At 42.2% G+C, this 26,217-nt stretch overlaps 1 protein-coding gene across 1 annotated transcript in view; it reads right to left on the reverse strand.

The window, feature by feature from the left end:
• Positions 1 to 26,217, reverse strand: part of NISCH (nischarin) — a 670,823-nt gene that overhangs the window by 45,196 nt on the left and 599,410 nt on the right. The window contains 1 exon segment of the mRNA XM_053721022.1: positions 8,952 to 9,113. Coding sequence (XP_053576997.1) covers positions 8,952 to 9,113 — 162 coding nt within the window.

Consider the following 26,217-nt stretch of genomic DNA (forward strand, 5'->3'; position numbering starts at 1 on the left):
AACAAGTAGGTTCCTCTGTGTCAGACATGTTTAAACAGACTAGTAATGAGACTAGCAAGCTTGGAAAACACTTTAAAACAAGTTTACAAGCAATATAAAAAAAAACGTTACTGCGCCTTTAAGAAACACAAATTTTCCCAAATTTTGAAATAACAGTGAAAAAAACAGAATTTATGTTTACCTGATAAATTACTTTCTCCAACGGTGTGTCCGGTCCACGGCGTCATCCTTACTTGTGGGATATTCTCTTCCCCAACAGGAAATGGCAAAGAGCCCAGCAAAGCTGGTCACATGATCCCTCCTAGGCTCCGCCTACCCCAGTCATTCGACCGACGTTAAGGAGGAATATTTGCATAGGAGAAACCATATGTTACCGTGGTGACTGTAGTTAAAGAAAATAAATTATCAGACCTGATTAAAAAAAAAACCAGGGCGGGCCGTGGACCGGACACACCGTTGGAGAAAGTAATTTATCAGGTAAACATAAATTCTGTTTTCTCCAACATAGGTGTGTCCGGTCCACGGCGTCATCCTTACTTGTGGGAACCAATACCAAAGCTTTAGGACACGGATGAAGGGAGGGAGCAAATCAGGTCACCTAAATGGAAGGCACCACGGCTTGCAAAACCTTTCTCCCAAAAATAGCCTCAGAAGAAGCAAAAGTATCAAATTTGTAAAATTTTGAAAAAGTGTGCAGTGAAGACCAAGTCGCTGCCTTACATATCTGATCAACAGAAGCCTCGTTCTTGAAGGCCCATGTGGAAGCCACAGCCCTAGTGGAGTGAGCTGTGATTCTTTCAGGAGGCTGCCGTCCGGCAGTCTCATAAGCCAATCGGATAATGCTTTTAATCCAGAAGGAGAGAGAGGTAGAAGTTGCTTTTTGACCTCTCCGTTTACCAGAATAAACAACAAACAAAGACAAAGTTTGTCTGAAAACCTTAGTAGCTGCTAAGTAAAATTTGAGAGCACGAACTACATCCAAGTTGTGCAACAAACGTTCCTTCTTTGAAACTGGATTAGGACACAAAGAAGGCACAACTATCTCCTGGTTAATGTTTTTGTTAGAAACAACTTTTGGAAGAAAACCAGGTTTAGTACGCAAAACCACCTTATCTGCATGGAACACCAGATAAGGAGAAGAACACTGCAGAGCAGATAATTCTGAAACTCTTCTAGCAGAAGAAATTGCAACCAAAAACAAAACTTTCCAAGATAATAACTTAATATCAACGGAATGTAAGGGTTCAAACGGAACCCCCTAAAGAACTGAAAGAACTAGGTTGAGACTCCAAGGAGGAGTCAAAATTTTGTAAACAGGCTTGATTCTAACCAGAGCCTGAACAAAGGCTAGAACATCTGGCACAGCTGCCAGCTTTTTGTGAAGTAACACAGACAAGGCAGAAATCTGTCCCATCAAGGAACTTGCAGATAATCCTTTTTCCAATCCTTCTCGAAGGAAGGATAGACTCTTAGGAATCTTAACCTTGTCCCAAGGGAATCCTGCAGATTCACACCAACAGATATACCAAATTATGTGGTAATTTTTCTGGTTACAGGCTTTCAGGCCTGAACAAGAGTATTAATAACAGAATCTGAGAACCCTCGCTTTGATAAGATCAAGCGTTCAATCTCCAAGCAGTCAGCTGGAGTGGGTCGAACGGACCTAGAACAAGAAGGTCTCGTCTCAAAGGTAGCTTCCATGGTGGAGCCGATGACATATTCACCAGATCTGCATACCAAGTCCTGCGTGGCCACGCAGGAGCTATCAAAATCACCGACGCCCTCTCCTGATTGATCCTGGCTACCAGCCTGGGGATGAGAGGAAACGGCGGGAACACATAAGCTAGTTTGAAGGTCCAAGGTGCTACTAGTGCATCCACTAGAGCCGCCTTGGGATCCCTGGATCTGTACCCGTAGTAAGGAACTCTGAAGTTCTGACGAGAGGCCATCAGATCCATGTCTGGAATGCCCCACGGTTGAGTGACTTGGGCAAAGATTTCCGGATGGAGTTCCCACTCCCCCGGATGCAATGTCTGACGACTCAGAAAATCCGCTTCCCAATTTTCCACTCCTGGGATGTGGATAGCAGACAGGTGGCAGGAGTGAGACTCCGCCCATAGAATGATTTTGGTCACTTCTTCCATCGCTAGGGAACTCCTTGTTCCCCCCTGATGGTCGATGTATGAACTTGGCCCTCGCTAGCTGAGGCCAAGCCTTGAGAGCATTGAATATCGCTCTCAGTTCCAGAATATTTATCGGTAGAAGAGATTCTACCCGAGACCAAAGACCCTGAGCTTTCAGGGATCCCCAGACCGCGCCCCAGCCCATCAGACTGGCGTCGGTCGTGACAATGACCCACTCTGGTCTGCGGAAGGTCATCCCTTGTGACAGGTTGTCCAGGGACAGCCACCAACGGAATGAGTCTCTGGTCCTCTGATTTACTTGTATCTTCGGAGACAAGTCTGAATAGTCCCCATTCCACTGACTGAGCATGAACAGTTGTAATGGTCTTAGATGAATGCGCACAAAAGGAACTATGTCCATTGCCGCTACCATCAAACCTATCACTTCCATGCACTGCGCTATGGAAGGAAGAGGAACGGAATGAAGTATCCGACAAGAGTCTAGAAGTTTTGTTTTTCTGGCTTCTGTCAGAAAAATCCTCATTTCTAAGGAGTCTATTATAGTTCCCAAAAAGGGAACCCTCGTTGACGGAGATAGAGAACTCTTTTCCACGTTCACTTTCCATCCGTGAGATCTGAGAAAGGCCAGGACAATGTCCGTGTGAGCCTTTACTTGAGGAAGGGACGACGCTCGAATCAGAATGTCGTCCAAGTAAGGTACTACAGCAATGCCCCTTGGTCTTAGCACCGCCAGAAGGGACCCTAGTACCTATGAGAAAATCCTAGGAGCAGTGGCTAATCCGAAAGAAAACGCCACGAACTGGAAATGCTTGTCCAGGAATTCAAACCTTAGGAACCGATGATGTTCCTTGTGGATAGGAATATGTAGATACGCATCCTTGAAATCCACCTTGGTCATGAATTGACCTTCCTGGATGGAAGGAAGGAGTGTTCGAATGGTTTCCATCTTGAACGATGGAACCTTGAGGAACTTGTTCAAGATCTTGAGATCTAAGATTGGTCTGAACGTTCCCTCTTTTTTGGGAACTATGAACAGATTGGAGTAGAACCCCATCCCTTGTTCTCCTAATGGAACAGGATGAATCACTCCCATTTTTAGCAGGTTTTCTACCCAATGTAAGAATGCCTGTCTTCTTATGTGGTCTGAAGACAACTGAGACCTGTGGAACCTCCCCCTTGGAGGAAGCCCCTTGAACTCCAGAGAATAACCTTGGGAGACTATTTCTAGCGCCCAAGGATCCAGAACATCTCTTGCCCCAGCCTGAGCGAAGAGAGAGAGTCTGCCCCCCACCAGATCCGGTCCCGGATCGGGGGCCCGCATTTCATGCTGTCTTGGTAGCAGTAGCAGGTTTCCTGGCCTGCTTTCCTTTGTTCCAGCCTTGCATAGGTCTCCAGGCTGGATTGGCTTGAGAAGTATTACCTTCCTGCTTAGAGGACGTAGCCCTTGGGGCTGATCCGTTTCTGCGAAAGGGACGAAACTTAGGTTTATTTTTGGTCTTGAAAAGACCTATCCTGAGGAAGGGCGTGGCCCTTGCCCCCAGTGATATCAGAGATAATCTCTTTCAAGTCAGGGCCAAAGAGTGTTTTCCCCTTGAAAGGAATGTCAAGCAATTTGTTCTTGGAAGACGCATCCGCTGCCCAAGATTTAAACCAAAGCGCTCTGCGCCACAATAGCAAACCCAGAATTTTTTCGCCGCTAACCTAGCCAATTGCAAGATGGCGTCTAGGGTGAAAGAATCAGCCAATTTAAGAGCACGAATTCTGTCCATAATCTCCTCATAAGAAGAAGAATTACTAATAATCGCCTTTCCTAGCTCATCAAACTAGAAACACGCGGCTGCAGTGACAGGGACAATGCATGCAATTGGTTGTAGAAGGGAACCTTGCTGAACAAACATCTTTAGCAGACCTTCTAATTTTTTATCCATAGGATCTTGGAAAGCACAACTATCTTCTATGGGTATAGTGGCGCGCTTGTGTAGAGTAGAAACCGCCCCCTCGACCTTGGGGACTGTCTGCCATCAGTCCTTTCTGGGGTCGACTATAGGAAAACAATTTTATAAATATGGGGGGAGGTACTAAAGGTATACCGGGCCTGTCCCATTCTTTACTAACAATGTACGCCACCCGCTTGGATATAGGAAAAGCTTCGGGGGGCCCCGGGGCCTCTAAGAACTTTTCCATTTTACATAGTGGTTCTGGAATGACCAGATAATCACAATCATCCAAATTGGATAACACCTCCTTAAGCAGAGCGCGGAGATGTTCCAACTTAAATTTAAAAGTAATCACATCAGGTTCAGCTTGTTGAGAAATGTTTCCTGAATCTGAAATTTCTCCCTCAGACAAAACCTCCCTGGCCCCCTCAGACTGGTGTAGGGGCCCTTCAGAAACCATATCATCAGCGTTCTCATGCTCTACAGAATTTTCTAAAACAGAGCAGTCGCGCTTTCACTGATAAGTGGGCATATTGGCTAAAATGTTTTTGATAGAATTATCCATTACAGCCGTTAAATGTTGCATAGTAAGGAGTATTGGCGCACTAGATGTACTAGGGGCCTCCTGTATGGGCAAGACTGGTGTAGACGAAGGAGGGGATGATGCAGTACCATGCTTACTCCCCTCACTTGAGGAATCATCTTGGGCATCATTTTTACTAAAAAAATTTTTATGACATAAAATACACATAGTTAAATGAGAAGGAACCTTGGTTTCCCCACAGTCAGAACACAATCTATCTGGTAGTTCAGACATGTTAAACAGGCATAAACTTGATAACAAAGCACAAAAAACGTTTTAAAATAAAACCGTTACTGTCACTTTAAATTTTAAACTAAACACACTTTATTACTGCAATTGCGAAAAAGTATGAAGGAATTGTTCAAAATTCACCAAAATTTCACCACAGTGTCTTAAAGCCTTAAAAGTATTGCACACCAAATTTGGAAGCTTTAACCCTTAAAATAACGGAACCGGAGCCGTTTTTATATTTAACCCCTTTACAGTCCCTGGAATCTGCTTTGCTGAGACCCAACCAAGCCCAAAGGGGAATACGATACCAAATGATGCCTTCAGAAAGACTTTTCTATGTATCAGAGCTCCACACACATGCAGCTGCATGCCATGCTGTCCTCAAAAACAAGTGCGCCATACCGGCGCGAAAATGAGGCTCTGACTATGATTAGGGAAAGCCCCTAAAGAATAAGGTGTCAAAAACAGTGCCTGCCGATATAATCATATCAAAATACCCAGAATAAATGATTCCTCAAGGCTAAATATGTGTTAATAATGAATCGATTTAGCCCAGAAAAAGTCTACAGTCTTAATAAGCCCTTGTGAAGCCCTTATTTACTATCTTAATAAACATGGCTTACCGGATCCCATAGGGAAAATGACAGCTTCCAGCATTACATCGTCTTGTTAGAATGTGTCATACCTCAAGCAGTAAGAGACTGCACACTGTTCCCCCAACTGAAGTTAATTGCTCTCAACAGTCCTGTGTGGAACAGCCATGGATTTTAGTTACGGTGCTAAAATCATTTTCCTCATACAAACAGAAATCTTCCTCTCTTTTCTGTTTCTGAGTAAATAGTACATACCAGCACTATTTTAAAATAACAAACTCTTGATTGAATAATAAAAACTACAGTTAAACACTAAAAAACTCTAAGCCATCTCCGTGGAGATGTTGCCTGTACAACGGCAAAGAGAATGACTGGGGTAGGCGGAGCCTAGGAGGGATCATGTGACCAGCTTTGCTGGGCTCTTTGCCATTTCCTGTTGGGGAAGAGAATATCCCACAAGTAAGGATGACGCTGTGGACCGGACACACCTATGTTGGAGAAATGCAGTTACACTAACAAAATTTTTACAGTGTATGTAATAAGTTAGCAGAGCATTGCACCCACTTGCAAATGGATGATTAACCCCTTAATACCAAAAACGGAATAACAAATGACAAAAACGTTTTTTAAACAGTCACAACAACTGCCACAGCTCTACTGTGGCTTTTTACCTCCCTCAATACGACTTTTGAAGCCTTTTGAGCCCTTCAGAGAAGTCCTGGATCATGCAGGAAGAAGCTGGATGTCTGTGTCTGTAATTTTTGCTGTGCAAAAAAACGCTAAATAGGCCCCTCCCACTCATATTACAACAGTGGGAAGCCTCAGGGAACTGTTTCTAGGCAAAATTCAAGCCAGCCATGTGGAAAAAACTAGGCCCCAATAAGTTTTATCACCAAACATATGTAAAAAACGATTAAACATGCCAGCAAACGTTTTAAAATACACTTTTATAAGAGTATGTATCTCTATTAATAAGCCTGATACCAGTCGCTATCACTGCATTTAAGGCTTTACTTACATTACTTCGGTATCAGCAGCAGTTTCTAGCAAATTCCATCCCTAGAAAAATATTTTAACTGCACATACCTTATTGCAGGAAAACCTGCACGCTATTCCCCCTCTGAAGTTACCTCACTCCTCAGAATATGTGAGAACAGCAAAGGATCTTAGTTACTTCTGCTAAGATCATAGAAAACGCAGGCAGATTCTTCTTCTAAATACTGCCTGAGATAAACAGTACACTCCGGTACCATTTAAAAATAACAAACTTTTGATTGAAGAAATAAACTAAGTATAAAACACTGCAGTCCTCTTACGACCTCCATCTTAGTTGAGAGTTGCAAGAGAATGACTGGGTATGGCAGTGAGGGGAGGAGCTATATAGCAGCTCTGCTGTGGGTGATCCTCTTGCAACTTCCTGTTGGGAAGAATATCCCACAAGTAATGGATGATCCGTGGACTGGATACACTTAACAAGAGAAATTCATCAATTTTATGAGAAGTTTTAAAAGACCTTTTACGTTTATTAGAAGGCGGTATGACAGACAAAGCATTCTGAATGGAATAAGAAACAAATTCTCTCACATTAACAGAAATATCCTGAGCATTAGATGTTGAAGGACCAACAACAGGTAATGGACTACTACTAATGGAAATACTGTCTGCATGTAAAAGTTTGTCATGACAACTATCAAAAACTACAGCCGGAGGAACAGTTACCACAAGTTTACAACAAATGCACTTAGCTTTGGTAGAACCGACATCAGGCAGCAGGATTCCAGTAGTAGATTCTGAGACAGGGTCAGTTTGAGACATCTTGCAATATGTAAGAGAAAAAATAACATATAAAGCAAAATGATCAATTTCCTTATATGATAGTTTCAGGCATGGGAAAGAAATGCAAAACAAAATAAGCCTCTGGAAACCAGAAGCAAAAAGAAATTAAGTCTTAAATAATGTAAAAATTTGGCGCCAAGTATGACGCCCACAACTGACAAAATATTTTTTTGGCGCCAAAAACGTCTGCAACAAACACGAGCGTCATAGATGACGCAACTAAGTAGAAAAACTCGGTGCCAACTAAGACGCCGGAAATGACGAAATTACGTCAACAAACATAATTTTTGCGCCAAAAAGTCTTGCGCCAAGAATGACGCAATAAATTATAAAATGTTGCGCTCCCGCGAGCCTAACAGCCCGCAATTTAGAAAAGAGAGTCAATTTGAAAACTTAAGGTAAGATTTTTTTTTTTTTTTTTAATATATGCATTTCCTAAATATGAAACTGACAGTCTGCAAAAAGGAAATATACTGATAAACCTGAATCATGGCAAATATAAGTACAAACATATATTTAGAACTTTAAATATTAAGTGCCAAACCATAGCTGAGAGTGTCTTAAATAAAGGAAACATACTTACCAAAAGACACTCATCTACATGAAGTAGATAGCCAAACCAGTACTGAAACGAGAATCAGCAGAGGTAATGGTATATAAGTATATCGTCGATCTGAAAAGGGAGGTAGGAGATGAATCTCTACGACCGATAACAGAGAACCTATGAAATAGATCCCCATTAGGATGACCATTGTATTCAATAGGTAATACTCCCTTCACATCCCTCTGACATTCACTGCACTCTGATCTAGCACAAACTTACTTCACCATCTCCATAGGAGGCAAAGTTTGTAAAATTGAATTGTGGGTGTGGTGGGGGTGTATTTAAAGGCATTTTGTGGTTTGGGAAACTTTGCCCCTCCTGGTAGGATTGTATATCCCATTCGTCACTAGCTCATGGACTCTTGCCAATTACATGAAAGAAAGCAGAAAAGTGGTGTGCTTGTATTCCAGTGACAGAATCTTTTGAAACTTTGTTGATTTAATTTTTTTTTTTAATAGCTAGCAAACCTACACTTGCGCTGATTCTATTAAAAAAAATATGTATTTATTAAACAAACAAAAAAACACTAACTAGAATTAATTAATCCTGCCATAACACATGTTGATATCTGTGCATATCCTAAAACGGCTAATTAAGTAAAAATAGTTTGCATTAAAAAATTGTTTAAAAATTGCTGGCAAGTATTTTAAAATAGTTTTCAAAAATAAGGAAAATTAGTTGCAAAGCTGTGCTGACTGGAGCAGCTAACTCCTCCCCCCCCCTTTATAAGTGTTTAGACAGAGGCATTGTATTTCAACTGAGTTCACAGCTACTAGGCATGCTCCAGCATTTTACCAAAACAAAGGTGGTTATAGCTACAGCCATAAAAGGAAATGTGTGTGTGTGTGTGGGCGGGAGTTAGAGCTCTACAATTCAAAAACTAAAAAGGGTTAATGGCGAGGCACTGCAGTAAAAATTTGCAGGTAAAGTAATTAAAACTTGTTTTATGTCCCTTTAAGTCAGGACATGGAACAGTTAAAAATATGCACAAATACACACATAATATAGTGATACATTTGTTACCTGTATTCTTAGTTCCAAACTCTGAGTAGAAGTCTTTTTCTTTTGGTTCTGGAGAAGGTGTCCGAGCCAACAGCGAGAGAACAGCCATTAGATGTTGTATAAAGGCATGAGTACTATAGCTATCTCTCGTGAGACAAGTCACAACATGATCTGCAGATGATCCTGAAGAAAAAAAGAAGAAAAAAAGAAGAAAAAAAAAAAGATTCTGAGCATTAGGATATTTAAAATGCAAAAGAAAACCCTTGTGATGGTTCTGAAAGTTTATGTATTTGAACATGATCTGAAACTATATGCTTATACAACACATTCTCACGTGTGATCAAAATGCTAGGATTTCTCAAACTCTGCTTCAGTACACAGGCGAATTTATCAGGAGCCTCATAGAAAAAACATACGGCTAGATTTAGAGTTTGGAGGCCAAAGGGGTGCTTTAGCTACGCGTGCTTTTTTTCTCCCGCACCTTTTAAATACCGCTGGTATTTAGAGTTCACAGAATGGCTGGGTTTTCAGTGCGTTAGGCTCCAAAAAGGGAGCGTAGAGCATAATTTAACGCCACTGCAACTCTCGATACCAGCGGTGCTTACGTACGCGGCCAGCTTCAAAAACGTGCTTGTGCACGATTCCCCCATAGAAAACAATGGGGCTGTTTGAGCTGAAAAAAAAACACCTGCAAAAAAGCCGCGTTCAGCTCCTAACGCAGCCCCATTGTTTCCTATGGGGAAACACTTCCTATGTCTGCACCTAACACCCTAACAAGTACCCCGAGTCTAAACACCCCTAACCTTACACTTATTAACCACTAATCTGCTGCCCCCGCTATCGCTGACCCCTGCATATTATTTTTAACCCCTAATCTGCCGCTCCGTACACCCCCGCCACCTACATTATCCTTATGTACCCCTAATCTGCTGTCCTAACATCGCCGACCCCTATATTATATTTATTAACCCCTAATCTGCCGCCCCCAACGTCGCCTCCACCTAACTACACTTATTAACCCCTAATCTGCCGACCGGACCTGAGCGATACTATAATAAATGCATTAACCCCTAATCCGCCTCACTCCCGCCTCAATAACCCTATAATAAATAGTATTAACCCCTAATCTGCCCTCCCTAACATTGCCGACACCTAACTTCAAGTATTAACCCCTAATCTGCCGACAGGATCTCACCGCTACTCTAATAAATATATTAACCCCTAAAGCTAAGTTTAACTTTAACCCTAACACCCCCCTAAATAACAAAGACCCCCAAAATAAAAAAATGCCCTACCCTATTCTAAATTACAAAAGTTCAAAGCTCTTTTACCTTACCAGCCCTTAAAAGGGCCCTTTGCGGGGTATGCCCCAAAGAATTCAGCTCTTTTGCCTGTAAAAAAAACACATACAATACCCCCCCCCAACATTACAACCCACCACCCACATACCCCTAATCTAACCCAAACCCCCCTTAAATAAACCTAACACTAAGCCCCTGAAGATCTCCCTACCTTGTCTTCACCATGCCAGGTTCACCGATCGGTCCAGAAGAGGGTCCGAAGTCTTGATCCAAGCCCAAGCGGGGGGCTGAAGAGTGACGTGCATCCTCGGGCTGAAGTCTGGATCCAAGCGGCGGCTGAAGAAATCCATCCTCGAGCTGAAGTCTTGATCCAAGCGGGCGCTGAAGAAGTCCATCATCGGGATGAAGTCTTCTATGAAGCAGCATCTTCAATCTTCTTTCTTACGGAGCCATCATCTTCCAGCCGACGCGGAACATCCTCTTCTACCGACACCTACTCGCCGAATGAAGGTTCCTTTAAATGACGTCATGCAAGATGGCGTCCGTCGAATTCCGATTGGCTGATAGGATTCTATCAGCCAATCGGAATTAAGGTAGGAAAATTCTGATTGGCTGATGGAATCAGCCAATCAGATTCAAGTTCAATCCGATTGGCTGCTCCGATCAGCCAATAGAATGCGAGCTCAATCTGATTGGCTGATCGGATCAGCCAATCGGATTGAACTGGATTCTGATTGGCTGATTCCATCAGCCAATCAGAATTTTCCTACCTTAATTCCGACGGACGCCAACTTGGATGACGTCATTTAAAGGAACCGTCATTCGGCGAGTAGGCGTCGGTAGAAGAGGATGTTCCGCATCGGCTGGAAGATGATGGCTCCGGAAGAAAGAAGATTGAAGATGCTGCTTCATAGAAGACTTCATCCCGATGATGGACTTCTTCAGCGCCCGCTTGGATCAAGACTTCAGCCCGATGATGGATTTCTTCAGCCGCCGCTTGGATCCAGACTTCAGCCCGAGGATGAACGTCACTCTTCAGCCCCCCGCTTGGGCTTGGATCAAGACTTCGGACCCTCTTCTGGACCGATCAGTGAACCTGGCATGGTGAAGACAAGGTAGGGAGATCTTCAGGGGCTTAGTGTTAGGTTTATTTAAGGGGGGTTTGGGTTAGATTAGGGGTATGTGGGTGGTGGGTTGTAATGTGGGGGGGGGTTATTGTATGTTTTTTTTTTACAGGCAATAGAGCTGAATTCTTTGGGGCATGCCCCGCAAAGGGCCCTTTTAAGGGCTGGTAAGGTAAAAGAGCTTTGAACTTTTGTAATTTAGAATAGGGTAGGGCATTTTTTTATTTTGGGGGTCTTTGTTATTTTATTAGGGGGCTTAGAGTAGGTGTAATTAGTTTAAAATTGTTGTAATTTTTTTCTAATGTTTGTAAATATTTTTTTATTTTTTGTAACTTAGTTCTTTTTTATTTTTTGTACTTTAGTTAGTTTATTTAATTGTATTTATTTGTAGGTATTGTATTTAATTAATTTATTGATAGTGTAGTGTTAGGTTTAATTGTAACTTAGGTTAGGATTAATTTTACAGGTAATTTTGTAATTATTTTAACTAGGTAACTATTAAATAGTTATTAACTATTTAATAGCTATTGTACCTGGTTAAAATAAATACAAAGTTGCCTGTAAAATAAATATTAATCCTAAAATAGCTACAATATAATTATAATTTATATTGTAGCTATATTAGGGTTTATTTTACAGGTAAGTATTTAGCTTTAAATAGGAATAAGTTATTTAATAAGAGTTAATTTATTTCGTTAGAATAAAATTATATTTAACTTAGGGGGGTGTTAGGGTTAGAATTAGCTTTAGGGGTTAAAAAATTTATTAGAGTAGCGATGAGCTCCGATCGGCAGATTAGGGGTTAATACTTGAAGTTAGGTGTTGGCGATGTTAGGGAGGGCAGATTAGGGGTTAATACTATTTATTATAGGGTTATTGAGACGGGAGTTAGGCGGATTAGGGGTTAATAACTTTATTATAGTAGCGGTGCGGTCCGCTCGGCAGATTAGGGGTTAATAAGTGTAGGCAGGTGCAGGCGACGGTGAGGGGGGCAGATTAGGGGTTAATAAATATAATATAGGGGTGTTATGGGCAGCAGATTAGGGGTTCATAGGGATAACGTAGGTGGCAGCGGCGTGCGGTAGGCAGATTAGAGGTTAAAAATTTTAATAGAGTGGCGGCGATGTGGGGGGACCTCGGTTTAGGGGTACATAGGTAATTTATGGGTGTTAGTGTACTTTAGAGCACAGTAGTTAAGAGCTTTATAAACCGGCGTTAGCCCAGAAAGCTCTTAACTACTGACTTTTTTCTGCGGCTGGAGTTTTGTCGTTAGATTTCTAACGCTCACTTCAGCCATGACTCTAAATACCGGCGTTAGAAAGATTCCATTGAAAAGATAGGATACGCAATTGATGTAAGGGGATCTGCGGTATGGAAAAGTCGCAGCTGGAAAGTGAGCGTTAGACCCTTTAATGACTGGCTCCAAATACCAGAGGGCGGTAAAAACCAGCGTTAGGAGCCTCTAACGCTGGTTTTGACGGCTACCGTCCAACTTTAAATCTAGGCCATAGTAATTACAAGACTTTTCTGAAGTCTTGCAATAAATTAACATATTAGCTGAGTATGGGAGCTTTCTGAATACTTTGATTGTTGCATTTCTTTTCTAAAGGAAAAACTCCACTCCACTGCCTATCCCTTCGGTTAAAGGGACAGGAAACCCAGTTTTGTTTTGTGATTCAGATAGAACATACACAAGAGACAAATGAGTGCAGGCACCAATCTCCAGCTGTATCTGAATCATGCCAGTTTAATTTTGACTTTCCCATTTGAAAGATTTGTCACTGTCATTTTCTAAGCAAAACTTGCATGCCTGTATTATTTTATCACCTCTGCAGTATACACTAACATTTTCAGAGTTAAATTACAGGAAAAATGGCTAAATCAACTGATTGTATATTAGTTACAAGGTGTGTGTGTGTGTATATATATATATATATATATATGAATATATGAAAATCAAAGAATACAGGATAGCGCAGGTTAAGGGGTTAGAAATTATTCCCATTTGACGCTAATTAAACTATATTATTATAATGACTAATATAAATGCAATTAAATTAAACAGTTTTTTAAAAAAAATTAAGCTTTTACATACCTTATTTTTAGTATTAAACTATCATGAAATGAGCAGTAATGACCGCCCATAAAATGAGGCATGGCTCATGTAAATACAGCATCCGCCCCCCATCCAATGGTGAAGCGGCTGGATCCCTTAATTTTAATATTGCCTTCAGTCAACATCGCAAGCGCAGTCTCTATGTTAATGTACAGCTGTTCACAGCCTATTCATCAGTATTGGAGGGGCAGCTTGAGCTTCACACAGACAAATCAGAGGAGACAGGGAATAGTAAAGTAACTTTAGCCGAGACTAGCTGTGCATGACTTTGTCCCAGATCATCCCTGCAATAACGAAAGCAGCGTTGCGTTTATACTAGAATTCTTGCCTGCTCGTGATTTAGTGCATCTTTGCTTCAGACTTTGAATACAGCAGCAGTGTGAAAGCTCTGTTTATTTAAACTGTCCGGCTTATCTCCCCCTCTCCCTTGCTGTGTTTGATTGTTTAGAGAGGGCTCCAATTCCACATGAAAGCAAACACAGCAAGAGGGAGGGGGAGATGAGTCCGACAGTGTAAATAAACAGAGCGCTCATACTCACATACTCGCACTGTAAATGTCAGAAGCACAGATAAACTTCATCACAAACAGGGAAGAATCTTAACATATACACTGTTGATGAGATACTGTGAAACAAATCTGTCAGGTAGCTAGAGATGCCGCTCTAGCATACTAGTAACTTGTGTTCCCGTCTCCTCTCAGTAGACTGCTGAAAGCGGTGCTGGAGACAGAGGAGCGAGTCTGTGCATGTGTTATCAATGTAAATAGTTTAATTGTGCATGCGGGCCGCCATGATGTTTCTACCTAGGTAGAACATCGTATCAGGCTGCATAAGAGTAAGTAGAAAATGGGTTTGGCGCAAAATTAATTTTTCAATTAAAATTTCAAGAAATAGAAAGAAAACTGTACAAAGGTCCCAATTACAAATGGCTTTATTATAAAAAGAAGTTTTGAATGGGTTGAAAATATTTTTTAGGTTTACTATTCCTTTAAACAGCTAGTAAAAAATGAAAATCAAAGAATACAGGATAGCGCAGGTTATACAAACATATACATAAACATATACATATAAATATATACATATATATATATACATACACACATATACAGTGCATATATCTATACATATACACACACACAGATATATATATATATATATACACACACACACATACACACAGAGAAGTGCACCCTCAGGAACGAACAACCAGCTCAATAACTTAATAGCTTGCTATATGGAGATTTATCACCTGGGTGAAGCTTGATTTTAGCCCAGTAATGCCCTCCACAGAGTAGAACTTTCCTGTAGTATATCAATCTGATCCCGCCTATTACGGTCAGTCCAGCACAAAAATACCAGGCAAATCCTCTCTGAACAAGGAACACTGCAACCCCCAGACGATGATTTTGGCCTTCATTGGCCTAGTCAGTAAGGTGCAGCCATATTCCTCTAAGTACACTACGTCTGGTTGCCCCTTTTTCCCTTAGGCAGACATAATACACAAAGAGAGAAGCATAGATAGAGGCTCAATAACTTGTTAGCTTGTCTGATGGGGATTAATCAACTGGGTGCAGCTTTTTTTTTAAATAATTTTTATTGACGTTGTCAGAAACAATAACAACAGAAACTGAGAAAACATCAGTGTAAACAAATGATATTACAATTGCATACAATACAATGAAAGTAGGGCTACCACATATATGAACATTCCTTTTCAGTAACATCCTGATAATGACCGTACTAAAAAGCGACAGTCACAACAAAAACATAATTTATGCTTACCTGATAAATTTATTTCTCTTGTGGTGTATCCAGTCCACGGATCATCCATTACTTGTGGGATATTCTCTGTATATATAGCTCCTCCCCTAACTGCCACCTCCAGTCATTCGACCAAAGACAAGCAAGAGAAAGGAGAAACCATAGGGTGCAGTGGTGACTGTAGTTTAAAGTTAAAAAATACCTGCCTTAAAATGACAGGGCGGGCCGTGGACTTGATACACCCCAAGAGAAATAAATTTATCAGGTAAGCATAAATGTTTTCTCTTGTAAGGTGTATCCAGTCCACGGATCATCCATTACTTGTGGGATACCAATACCAAAGCTAAAGTACACGGATGAAGGGAGGGACAAGGCAGGTACTTAAACGGAAGGTACCACTGCCTGTAAAACCTTTCTCCCAAAAATAACCTCCGAAGAAGCAAAAGTATCGAATTGATAGAATTTTGAAAAGGTATGAAGCGAAGACCAAGTCGTCGCCTTGGAAATCTGTTCAACAGAAGCCTAATTTTTAAAGGCCCAAGTGGAAGCCACAGCTCTAGTAGAATGAGCTGTAATCCTTTTAGGAGGCTGCTGGCCATCAGTCTCATAAGCTAAGCGTATTATACTTCTTAGCCAAAGCGAAAGAGAAGTTGCCGAGGCCTTTTGGCCTTTCCTCTGTCCAGAGTAGACAACAAACAAAGCACGAACCACGTCAAGATTGTGTAATAGACGTTCCTTCTTTGAAGAAGGATTAGGGCACAATGACGGAACAACAATCTCCTGATTGATATTCTTATTAGACACCACCTTAGGTAAAAACCCAGGTTTGGTACGCAAAACTACCTAATCTGCATGGAAGATTAGATAAGGGGAATCACATTGTAAGGCAGATAGCTCGGAAACTCTACGAGCCGAGGAAATAGCTACCAAAAATAGAACTTTCCAAGATAAAAGCTTGATATCTATGGAATGAAGAGGTTCAAACGGAACCCCTTGGAGAACTTTAAGAACCAAATTTAAACTCCATGGTGGAGCAACTGGTTTAAACACAGGCTTGATTCTAACTAAAGCCTGACAAAACGCCTGAACGTCTGGAGCATCTGCCAGGCGCTTGTGCAAAAGAATAGACAGAGCCGAAATCTGTCCTTTTAAGGAACTAGCTGACAATCCTTTTTCCAATCCTTCTTGGAGAAAAGAGAATATCCTGGGAATCCTGACTTTACTCCATGAGTAACCCTTGGATTCACAACAATAAAGATATTTACACCATATCTTATGATAGATTTTCCTGGTGACAGGCTTTCGTGCCTCAATTAAGGTATCAATGACTGACTCGGAGAAGCCACGCTTTGATAAAATCAAGCGTTCAATCTCCAGGCAGTCAGTCTCAGAGAAATTAGATTTGGATGGTTGAAAGGACCCTGAAGTAGAAGGTCCTGTCTCAGAGGCAGAGTCCATGGTGGAAGGGATGAAATGTCCACCAGATCTGCATACCAAGTCCTGCGTGGCCACGCAGGTGCTATCAAAATAATCGATGCTCTCTCCTGCTTGATCTTGGCAATCAGACGAGGGAGCAGAGGAAACGGTGGAAACACATAAGCCAGGTTGAAGGACCAAGGCGCTGCTAGAGCATCTATCAGCGTTGCCTTGGGGTCCCTGGACCTGGATCCGTAACAAGGAAGTTTGGCGTTCTGGCGAGACGCCATGAGATCCAGTTCTGGTTCGCCCCAACGTTGAACCAATTGTGCAAATACCTCCGGATGCAGTTCCCACTCCCCCGGATGAAAAGTCTGTCGACTTAGAAATTCCGCCTCCCAGTTCTCTACACCTGGGATATGGATAGCTGATAGGTGGCAAGAGTGAATCTCTGCCCAACAAATTATCTTTGAAACTTCCAACATCGCTAGGGAACTCCTCGTTCCCCCTTGATGGTTGATGTAAGCCACAGTCGTGATGTTGTCCGACTGAAATCTGATGAACCTCATTGTAGCTAGCTGAGGCCAAACTTGAAGAGCATTGAATATCGCTCTTAGTTCCAGAATGTTTATTGGGAGGAGGGTCTCCTCCTGAGTCCACGATCCCTGAGCCTTCAGGGAGTTCCAGACTGCCCCCCAGCCTAGAAGGGTGGCATCTGTCGTTACTATTGTCCAATCTGGTCATACCTTTGGACAGATGGACCCGAGATAGCCACCAGTGAAGAGAATCCCTGGTCTCTTGATCCAGATTTAGTAGAGGGGACAAATCTGTGTAATCCCCATTCCACTGACTGAGCATGCAGAGTTGCAGCGGTCTGAGATGTAGGCGGGCAAACGGCACTATGTCCATTGCCGCTACCATTAAGCCGATTACTTCCATACACTGAGCCACCGAAGGGCGAGAAGTGGAATAAAGAACACTGCAGGAATTTAGAAGTTTTGATAACCTGGTCTCTGTCAGGTAAATCCTCATTTCTACAGAATCTATTAGAGTTCCCAGAAAGGAAACTCTTGTTAGAGGGGATAGAGAACTCTTTTCTTCGTTCACTTTCCACCCAAGCGACCTCAGAAATGCCAGAACTATGTCCGTATGAGACTTGGCAATTTGACGCCTGTATCAGAATGTCGTCTAAATAAGGGGCCACTGCTATGCCCCGCGGCCTTAGGAGCGCCAGAAGTGACCCCAGAACCTTCGTAAAGATTCTTGGGGCTGTAGCTAACCCAAAGGGAAGAGCTACAAACTGGTAATGCCTGTCTAGGAAGGCAAACCTGAGAAACCGATGATGATCTTTGTGTTTCGAAGTGTGAAGATAAGCATCCTTTAAATCCACTGTAGTCATGTATTGACCCTCCTGGATCATAGGTAGTATGGTTTGAATAGTCTCCATCTTGAATGATGGGACCCTGAGAAATTTGTTTAGGATCTTGAGATCTAAGATTGGTCTGAAGGTTCCCTCTTTTTGGGAACCACAAACAGATTTGAATAAAATCCTTGCCCCTGTTCCTCCTTTGGAACTGGGTGGATCACTCCCATAACTAGGAGGTCTTGAACACAGTGTAAAAATGCCTCTCTCTTTATCTGGTTTGCAGATAATTGTGAAAGGTGAAATCTCCCTTTTGGAGGAGAAGCTTTGAAGTCCAGAAGATATCCCTGGGATACAATTTCCAACGCCCAGGGATCCTGGACATCTCTTGGCCAAGCCTGGGCGAAGAGCGAAAGTCTGCCCCCTACTAGATCCGTTACCGGATCGGGGGCCAATCCTTCATGCTGTCTTAGAGGCAGCAGCAGGCTTTTTGACCTGCTTACCTTTGTTCCAAGTCTGGTTAGGTCTCCAGACCGACTTGGACTGGGCAAAAGTTCCCTCTTGCATTGTATTAGAGGAAGTTGATGCCGCACTTGCCTTGAAGTTTCGAAAGGCACGAAAATTAGTCTGTTTGGCCCTTGATTTGGACCTATCCTGAGGAAGGGCATGACCTTTTCCTCCCGTGATATCAGAAATGATCTCCTTCAAACCAGGCCCGAATAGGGTCTGCCCCTTGAAGGGAATATTAAGCAGCTTAGACTTTGAAGTAACGTCAGCTGACCATGATTTAAGCCATAGCGCCTTACGCGCCTGAATAGCAAAACCAGAATTCTTAGCCGTTAGTTTAGTCAAATATACAATGGCATCAGAAACAAAAGAATTGGCTAACTTAAGTGCTCTAAGCTTGTCAAGTATATCATCCAATGGAGTCTCTACCTGTAAAGCCTCTTCCAGAGACTCAAACCAGAAGGCCGCAGCAGCAGTGACTGGGGCAATGCATGCAAGGGGCTGTAGAATAAAACCGTGTTGAATAAACATTTTTGTGACGAACCAAGGTTATCCAACCCTGCGCCAGTCACTTATTTGGCACAGAAAGGGTTATCAGCCCCCCTCTCTGCCACCAATAGGTCACAATCTAGCCACACCAGGCAAGCTTGTGATTCAGTTTAGTGGGTGCAAGAGTTAACCGCACTCCCTTAATCTGTACTAGACGTAAGAGAAATGTCCAACACTCCCTTTTAATACCACCCACAATAAACTATCAATCCTATAGCTCTAATACTGCCACAACTTAAAATGTATTAAAGGGAAAATCTTAAGGAAAAAACATAATTTATGTAAGAACTTACCTGATAAATTCATTTCTTTCATATTAGCAAGAGTCCATGAGCTAGTGACGTATGGGATATAGATTCCTACCAGGAGGGGCAAAGTTTCCCAAACCTCAAAATGCCTATAAATACACCCCTCACCACACCCACAATTCAGTTTAACGAATAGCCAAGAAGTGGGGTGATAAGAAAAGAGCGTAAGCATCAAATAAGGAATTGGAATAATTGTGCTTTATACAAAAAAATCATAACCACCACAAAAAGGGTGGGCCTCATGGACTCTTGCTAATATGAAAGAAAATTATGTTTTCTTTCATGTAATTAGCAAGAGTCCATGAGCTAGTGACGTATGGGATAATAAATACCCAAGATGTGGAACTTCCACGCAAGAGCCACTAGAGAGGGAGGGATAAAATAAAGACAGCCAATTCCGCTGAAAAATTAATCCACTACCCAAATCAAAAAAGTTTCAATTTTTATAATGAAAAAAACTGAAAATATAAGCAGAAGAATCAAACTGAAACAGCTGCCTGAAGCACCATTCTACCAAAACCGCTTCTAAAGAAGAGAAAACATCAAAATGGTAGAACATAGTAAAAGTATGCAAAGAAGACCAAGTCATTGCTTTGCAAATCTGATCAACAGAAGCTTCATTCTTAAAAAGCCCAGGAAGTAGAAACTTACCTAGTAGAATGAGCCGTAATCCTCTGAGGCGGGAATCCACCCGACTCCAAATAAGCATGATGAATCAAAAGTTTAAGCAAGATGCCAAATAAATGGCAGAAGCCTTTTGACCTTCCTAACACCAGAAAAGATAACAAATAGACTAGAAGACTATCTGAAATCTGAATAGCTTCAACATAAGATTTCAAAACTCTTACCATATCCAAAGAATGTAAGAATCTTACCAAAGAAGTCTTAGGAAAAGACAATAATTCCTCCCTAATGTTGATAGAAATCACAACTTTAGGTAAGAATTGAAATGAGGATAGCAAAAACCACCTTATCCTGATGAAAAAATCAGAAAAAGGAGACTCACAAGAAAGAACAGATTATTAAAAATTGTTCTAGCTGAAGAGATGTCTAAAAGAACAATACTTTCCATGAAAGTAAATAATGTCTAGAGAAAACATATGCTCAAATAGAAGAGCCTGTAAAGCCTTTAGAACCAAATTAAAACTCCAAGGAGGAGAAATTGGCTTAATGACAGGTTTGATAAGAACCAAAGCCTGAACAAAAAACAGAATTTATGTTTACCTGATAAATTACTTTCTCCAACGGTGTGTCCGGTCCACGGCGTCATCCTTACTTGTGGGATATTCTCCTCCCCAACAGGAAATGGCAAAGAGCCCAGCAAAGCTGGTCACATGATCCCTCCTAGGCTCCGCCTACCCCAGTCATTCGACCGACGTTAAGGAGGAATATTTGCATAGGAGAAACCATATGGTACCGTGGTGACTGTAGTTAAAGAAAATAAATTATCAGACCTGATTAAAAAAAAAAAAAAAACCAGGGCGGGCCGTGGACCGGACACACCGTTGGAGAAAGTAATTTATCAGGTAAACATAAATTCTGTTTTCTCCAACATAGGTGTGTCCGGTCCACGGCGTCATCCTTACTTGTGGGAACCAATACCAAAGCTTTAGGACACGGATGAAGGGAGGGAGCAAATCAGGTCACCTAAATGGAAGGCACCACGGCTTGCAAAACCTTTCTCCCAAAAATAGCCTCAGAAGAAGCAAAAGTATCAAATTTGTAAAATTTAGAAAAAGTGTGCAGTGAAGACCAAGTCACTGCCTTACATATCTGATCAACAGAAGCCTCGTTCTTGAAGGCCCATGTGGAAGCCACAGCCCTAGTGGAGTGAGCTGTGATTCTTTCAGGAGGCTGCCGTCCGGCAGTCTCATAAGCCAATCGGATAATGCTTTTAATCCAGAAGGAGAGAGAGGTAGAAGTTGCTTTTTGACCTCTCCGTTTACCAGAATAAACAACAAACAAAGACAAAGTTTGTCTGAAAACCTTAGTAGCTGCTAAGTAAAATTTGAGAGCACGAACTACATCCAAGTTGTGCAACAAACGTTCCTTCTTTGAAACTGGATTAGGACACAAAGAAGGCACAACTATCTCCTGGTTAATGTTTTTGTTAGAAACAACTTTTGGAAGAAAACCAGGTTTAGTACGCAAAACCACCTTATCTGCATGGAACACCAGATAAGGAGAAGAACACTGCAGAGCAGATAATTCTGAAACTCTTCTAGCAGAAGAAATTGCAACCAAAAACAAAACTTTCCAAGATAATAACTTAATATCAACGGAATGTAAGGGTTCAAACGGAACCCCCTAAAGAACTGAAAGAACTAGGTTGAGACTCCAAGGAGGAGTCAAAATTTTGTAAACAGGCTTGATTCTAACCAGAGCCTGAACAAAGGCTAGAACATCTGGCACAGCTGCCAGCTTTTTGTGAAGTAACACAGACAAGGCAGAAATCTGTCCCATCAAGGAACTTGCAGATAATCCTTTTTCCAATCCTTCTCGAAGGAAGGATAGACTCTTAGGAATCTTAACCTTGTCCCAAGGGAATCCTGCAGATTCACACCAACAGATATACCAAATTATGTGGTAATTTTTCTGGTTACAGGCTTTCAGGCCTGAACAAGAGTATTAATAACAGAATCTGAGAACCCTCGCTTTGATAAGATCAAGCGTTCAATCTCCAAGCAGTCAGCTGGAGTGGGTCGAACGGACCTAGAACAAGAAGGTCTCGTCTCAAAGGTAGCTTCCATGGTGGAGCCGATGACATATTCACCAGATCTGCATACCAAGTCCTGCGTGGCCACGCAGGAGCTATCAAAATCACCGACGCCCTCTCCTGATTGATCCTGGCTACCAGCCTGGGGATGAGAGGAAACGGCGGGAACACATAAGCTAGTTTGAAGGTCCAAGGTGCTACTAGTGCATCCACTAGAGCCGCCTTGGGATCCCTGGATCTGTACCCGTAGTAAGGAACTCTGAAGTTCTGACGAGAGGCCATCAGATCCATGTCTGGAATGCCCCACGGTTGAGTGACTTGGGCAAAGATTTCCGGATGGAGTTCCCACTCCCCCGGATGCAATGTCTGACGACTCAGAAAATCCGCTTCCCAATTTTCCACTCCTGGGATGTGGATAGCAGACAGGTGGCAGGAGTGAGACTCCGCCCATAGAATGATTTTGGTCACTTCTTCCATCGCTAGGGAACTCCTTGTTCCCCCCTGATGGTTGATGTATGAACTTGGCCCTCGCTAGCTGAGGCCAAGCTTTGAGAGCATTGAATATCGCTCTCAGTTCCAGAATATTTATCGGTAGAAGAGATTCTACCCGAGACCAAAGACCCTGAGCTTTCAGGGATCCCCAGACCGCGCCCCAGCCCATCAGACTGGCGTCGGTCGTGACAAGGACCCACTCTGGTCTGCGGAAGGTCATCCCTTGTGACAGGTTGTCCAGGGACAGCCACCAACGGAATGAGTCTCTGGTCCTCTGATTTACTTGTATCTTCGGAGACAAGTCTGAATAGTCCCCATTCCACTGACTGAGCATGAACAGTTGTAATGGTCTTAGATGAATGCGCACAAAAGGAACTATGTCCATTGCCGCAACCATCAAACCTATCACTTCCATGCACTGCGCTATGGAAGGAAGAGGAACGGAATGAAGTATCCGACAAGAGTCTAGAAGTTTTGTTTTTCTGGCTTCTGTCAGAAAAATCCTCATTTCTAAGGAGTCTATTATAGTTCCCAAGAAGGGAACCCTCGTTGACGGAGATAGAGAACTCTTTTCCACGTTCACTTTCCATCCGTGAGATCTGAGAAAGGCCAGGACAATGTCCGTGTGAGCCTTTACTTGAGGAAGGGACGACGCTAGAATCAGAATGTCGTCCAAGTAAGGTACTACAGCAATGCCCCTTGGTCTTAGCACCGCCAGAAGGGACCCTAGTACCTATGAGAAAATCCTAGGAGCAGTGGCTAATCCGAAAGAAAACGCCACAAACTGGAAATGCTTGTCCAGGAATTCAAACCTTAGGAACCGATGATGTTCCTTGTGGATAGGAATATGTAGATACGCATCCTTGAAATCCACCTTGGTCATGAATTGACCTTCCTGGATGAAAGGAAGGAGTGTTCGAATGGTTTCCATCTTGAACGATGGAACCTTGAGAAACTTGTTCAAGATCTTGAGATCTAAGATTGGTCTGAACGTTCCCTCTTTTTTGGGAACTATGAACAGATTGGAGTAGGACCCCATCCCTTGTTCTCCTAATGGAACAGGATGAATCACTCCCATTTTTAGCAGGTCTTCTACCCAATGTAAGAATGCCTGTCTTCTTATGTGATCTGAAGACAACTGAGACCTGTGGAACCTCCCCCTTGGAGGAAGCCCCTTGAACTCCAGAGAATAACCTTGGGAGACTATTTCTAGCGCCCAAGGATCCAGAACATCTCTTGCCCCAGCCTGAGCGAAGAGAGAGAGTCTGCCCCCCACCAGATCCGGTCCCGGATCGGGGGCCCGCATTTCATGCTGTCCTTAAAAGTATTGCACACCAAATTTGGAAGCTTTAACCCTTAAAATAACGGAACCGGAGCCGTTTTTATATTTAACCCCTTTACAGTCCCTGGAATCTGCTTTGCTGAGACCCAACCAAGCCCAAAGGGGAATACAATACCAAATGATGCCTTCAGAAAGACTTTTCTGTGTATCAGAGCTCCACACACATGCAGCTGCATGCCATGCTGTCCTCAAAAACAAGTGCGCCATACCGGCGCGAAAATGAGGCTCTGACTATGATTAGGGAAAGCCCCTAAAGAATAAGGTGTCAAAAACAGTGCCTGCCGATATAATCATATCAAAATACCCAGAATAAAAGATTCCTCAAGGCTAAATATGTGTTAATAATGAATCGATTTAGCCCAGAAAAAGTCTACAGTCTTAATAAGCCCTTGTGAAGCCCTTATTTACTATCTTAATAAACATGGCTTACCGGATCCCATAGGGAAAATGACAGCTTCCAGCATTACATCGTCTTGTTAGAATGTGTCATACCTCAAGCAGTAAGAGACTGCACACTGTTCCCCCAACTGAAGTTAATTGCTCTCAACAGTCCTGTGTGGAACAGCCATGGATTTTAGTTACGGTGCTAAAATCATTTTCCTCATACAAACAGAAATCTTCATCTCTTTTCTGTTTCTGAGTAAATAGTACATACCAGCACTATTTTAAAATAACAAACTCTTGATTGAATAATAAAAACTACAGTTAAACACTAAAAAACTCTAAGCCATCTCCGTGGAGATGTTGCCTGTACAACGGCAAAGAGAATGACTGGGGTAGGCGGAGCCTAGGAGGGATCATGTGACCAGCTTTGCTGGGCTCTTTGCCATTTCCTGTTGGGGAGGAGAATATCCCACAAGTAAGGATGACGCCGTGGACCGGACACACCTATGTTGGAGAAATAATGAATAACAGGAAGGAACACTGCCTTACCCTGATGAAAAATCAGAAAAGGAGATCCACAAGAAAGAGCAGAAAACTCAGAAACTCTTCTAGCAGAAGAGATAACCAAAAGGAACAATACTTTCCAAGAAAGTAATTTAATGTCCAGAGAACGCAAAGGTTCAAACGGAGGAGCCTGTAAAGCCCTCAGTACCAAATTGAGACTCCAAGGAGGAGATATTGACTTAATGACAGGCTTAATACAAACCAAAGCCTGTGCAAAACAATGAATATCAGAATGAATAGCAATCTTTCTGTGAAAAAGAACAGAAAGAGTAGAGATTTGTCCTTTCAAAGAACTTGCAGACAAAACCTTATCTAAACCAACCTGAAAAATTGTAAAATTCTAGGAATTCTAAAAGAATGCCAAAAGAATTTATGAGAAGAACACCAAGAAAAGTAAGTCTTCCAAACTCGATAATAAATCTTTCTAGAGACAGATTTACAAACCTGTAACATAGTATTAATCACTGAGTCAGAGAAACCTCTATGACTAAGAATCAAACGTTCAATCTCCATACCTTCAAATTAAATGATTTGAGAGCCTGATGGAAAAATGGGCCTTGAGATAGAAGGTCTGGTCTTAACGGAAATGTCCAAGGTTGGCAACTGGCCATCCGAATGAGATCCGCATACCAAAACCTGTGAGGCCATACTGGAACCACCAGCAGTACAAACGAACGCTCCATTAGAATTTTGGAAGAACTAGAGGCGGAAGATATAGACAGAATGATAATTCCAAGGAAGTGTCAATGCATACGCTACTTCCGCCTTAGGATCCCCGGACCTGAAATAGGCCCCTGGGAAGTTCCTTGTTAAGACGAGAGGCCAACAGATCTATTTCTGGAAGCCCTCACATCTGAAAAATTGAAAAACATATCTGGGTAAAGACCATTCTCCCGGATGTAAAGCTTGATTAACAGAGATAATCCGCTTCACAAACGTCTATACCTGGGAAAAGGACCCCAGAATTTAGATAGGAGCTGGATTTAGCCCAAGCAAATATCCAAGATACTTTTGTTACAGTCTAAAGACTGATAGTCATACCCTGATGACTGACATAAACCACAGATGTGATAGTCTGAAAAAAACAATAAACGTCTCTTCTTCAAAAGAAACCAACTGAAGAACTGGGAATGCACGGAGTTCCAAAATATCAAATGGTAATCTCACCTCCTGAGATTTACAAACCCCTTGTGCTGACAGAGAACCTCAGACAGCTTCCCAACCTAAAAGACTCGCATCTATAGAGATCATGGTCCAGGTTGAAAGAATCAAAGAGACCTGTAGAACTAAATGATGGTGATCTTAACCACCGAATCAAAGATAGATAAACATAGAATTCGAAGAT

This window comes from Bombina bombina, chromosome 7 (assembly GCF_027579735.1).
Source record: "Bombina bombina isolate aBomBom1 chromosome 7, aBomBom1.pri, whole genome shotgun sequence".
Lineage (NCBI taxonomy): Eukaryota > Metazoa > Chordata > Amphibia > Anura > Bombinatoridae > Bombina > Bombina bombina.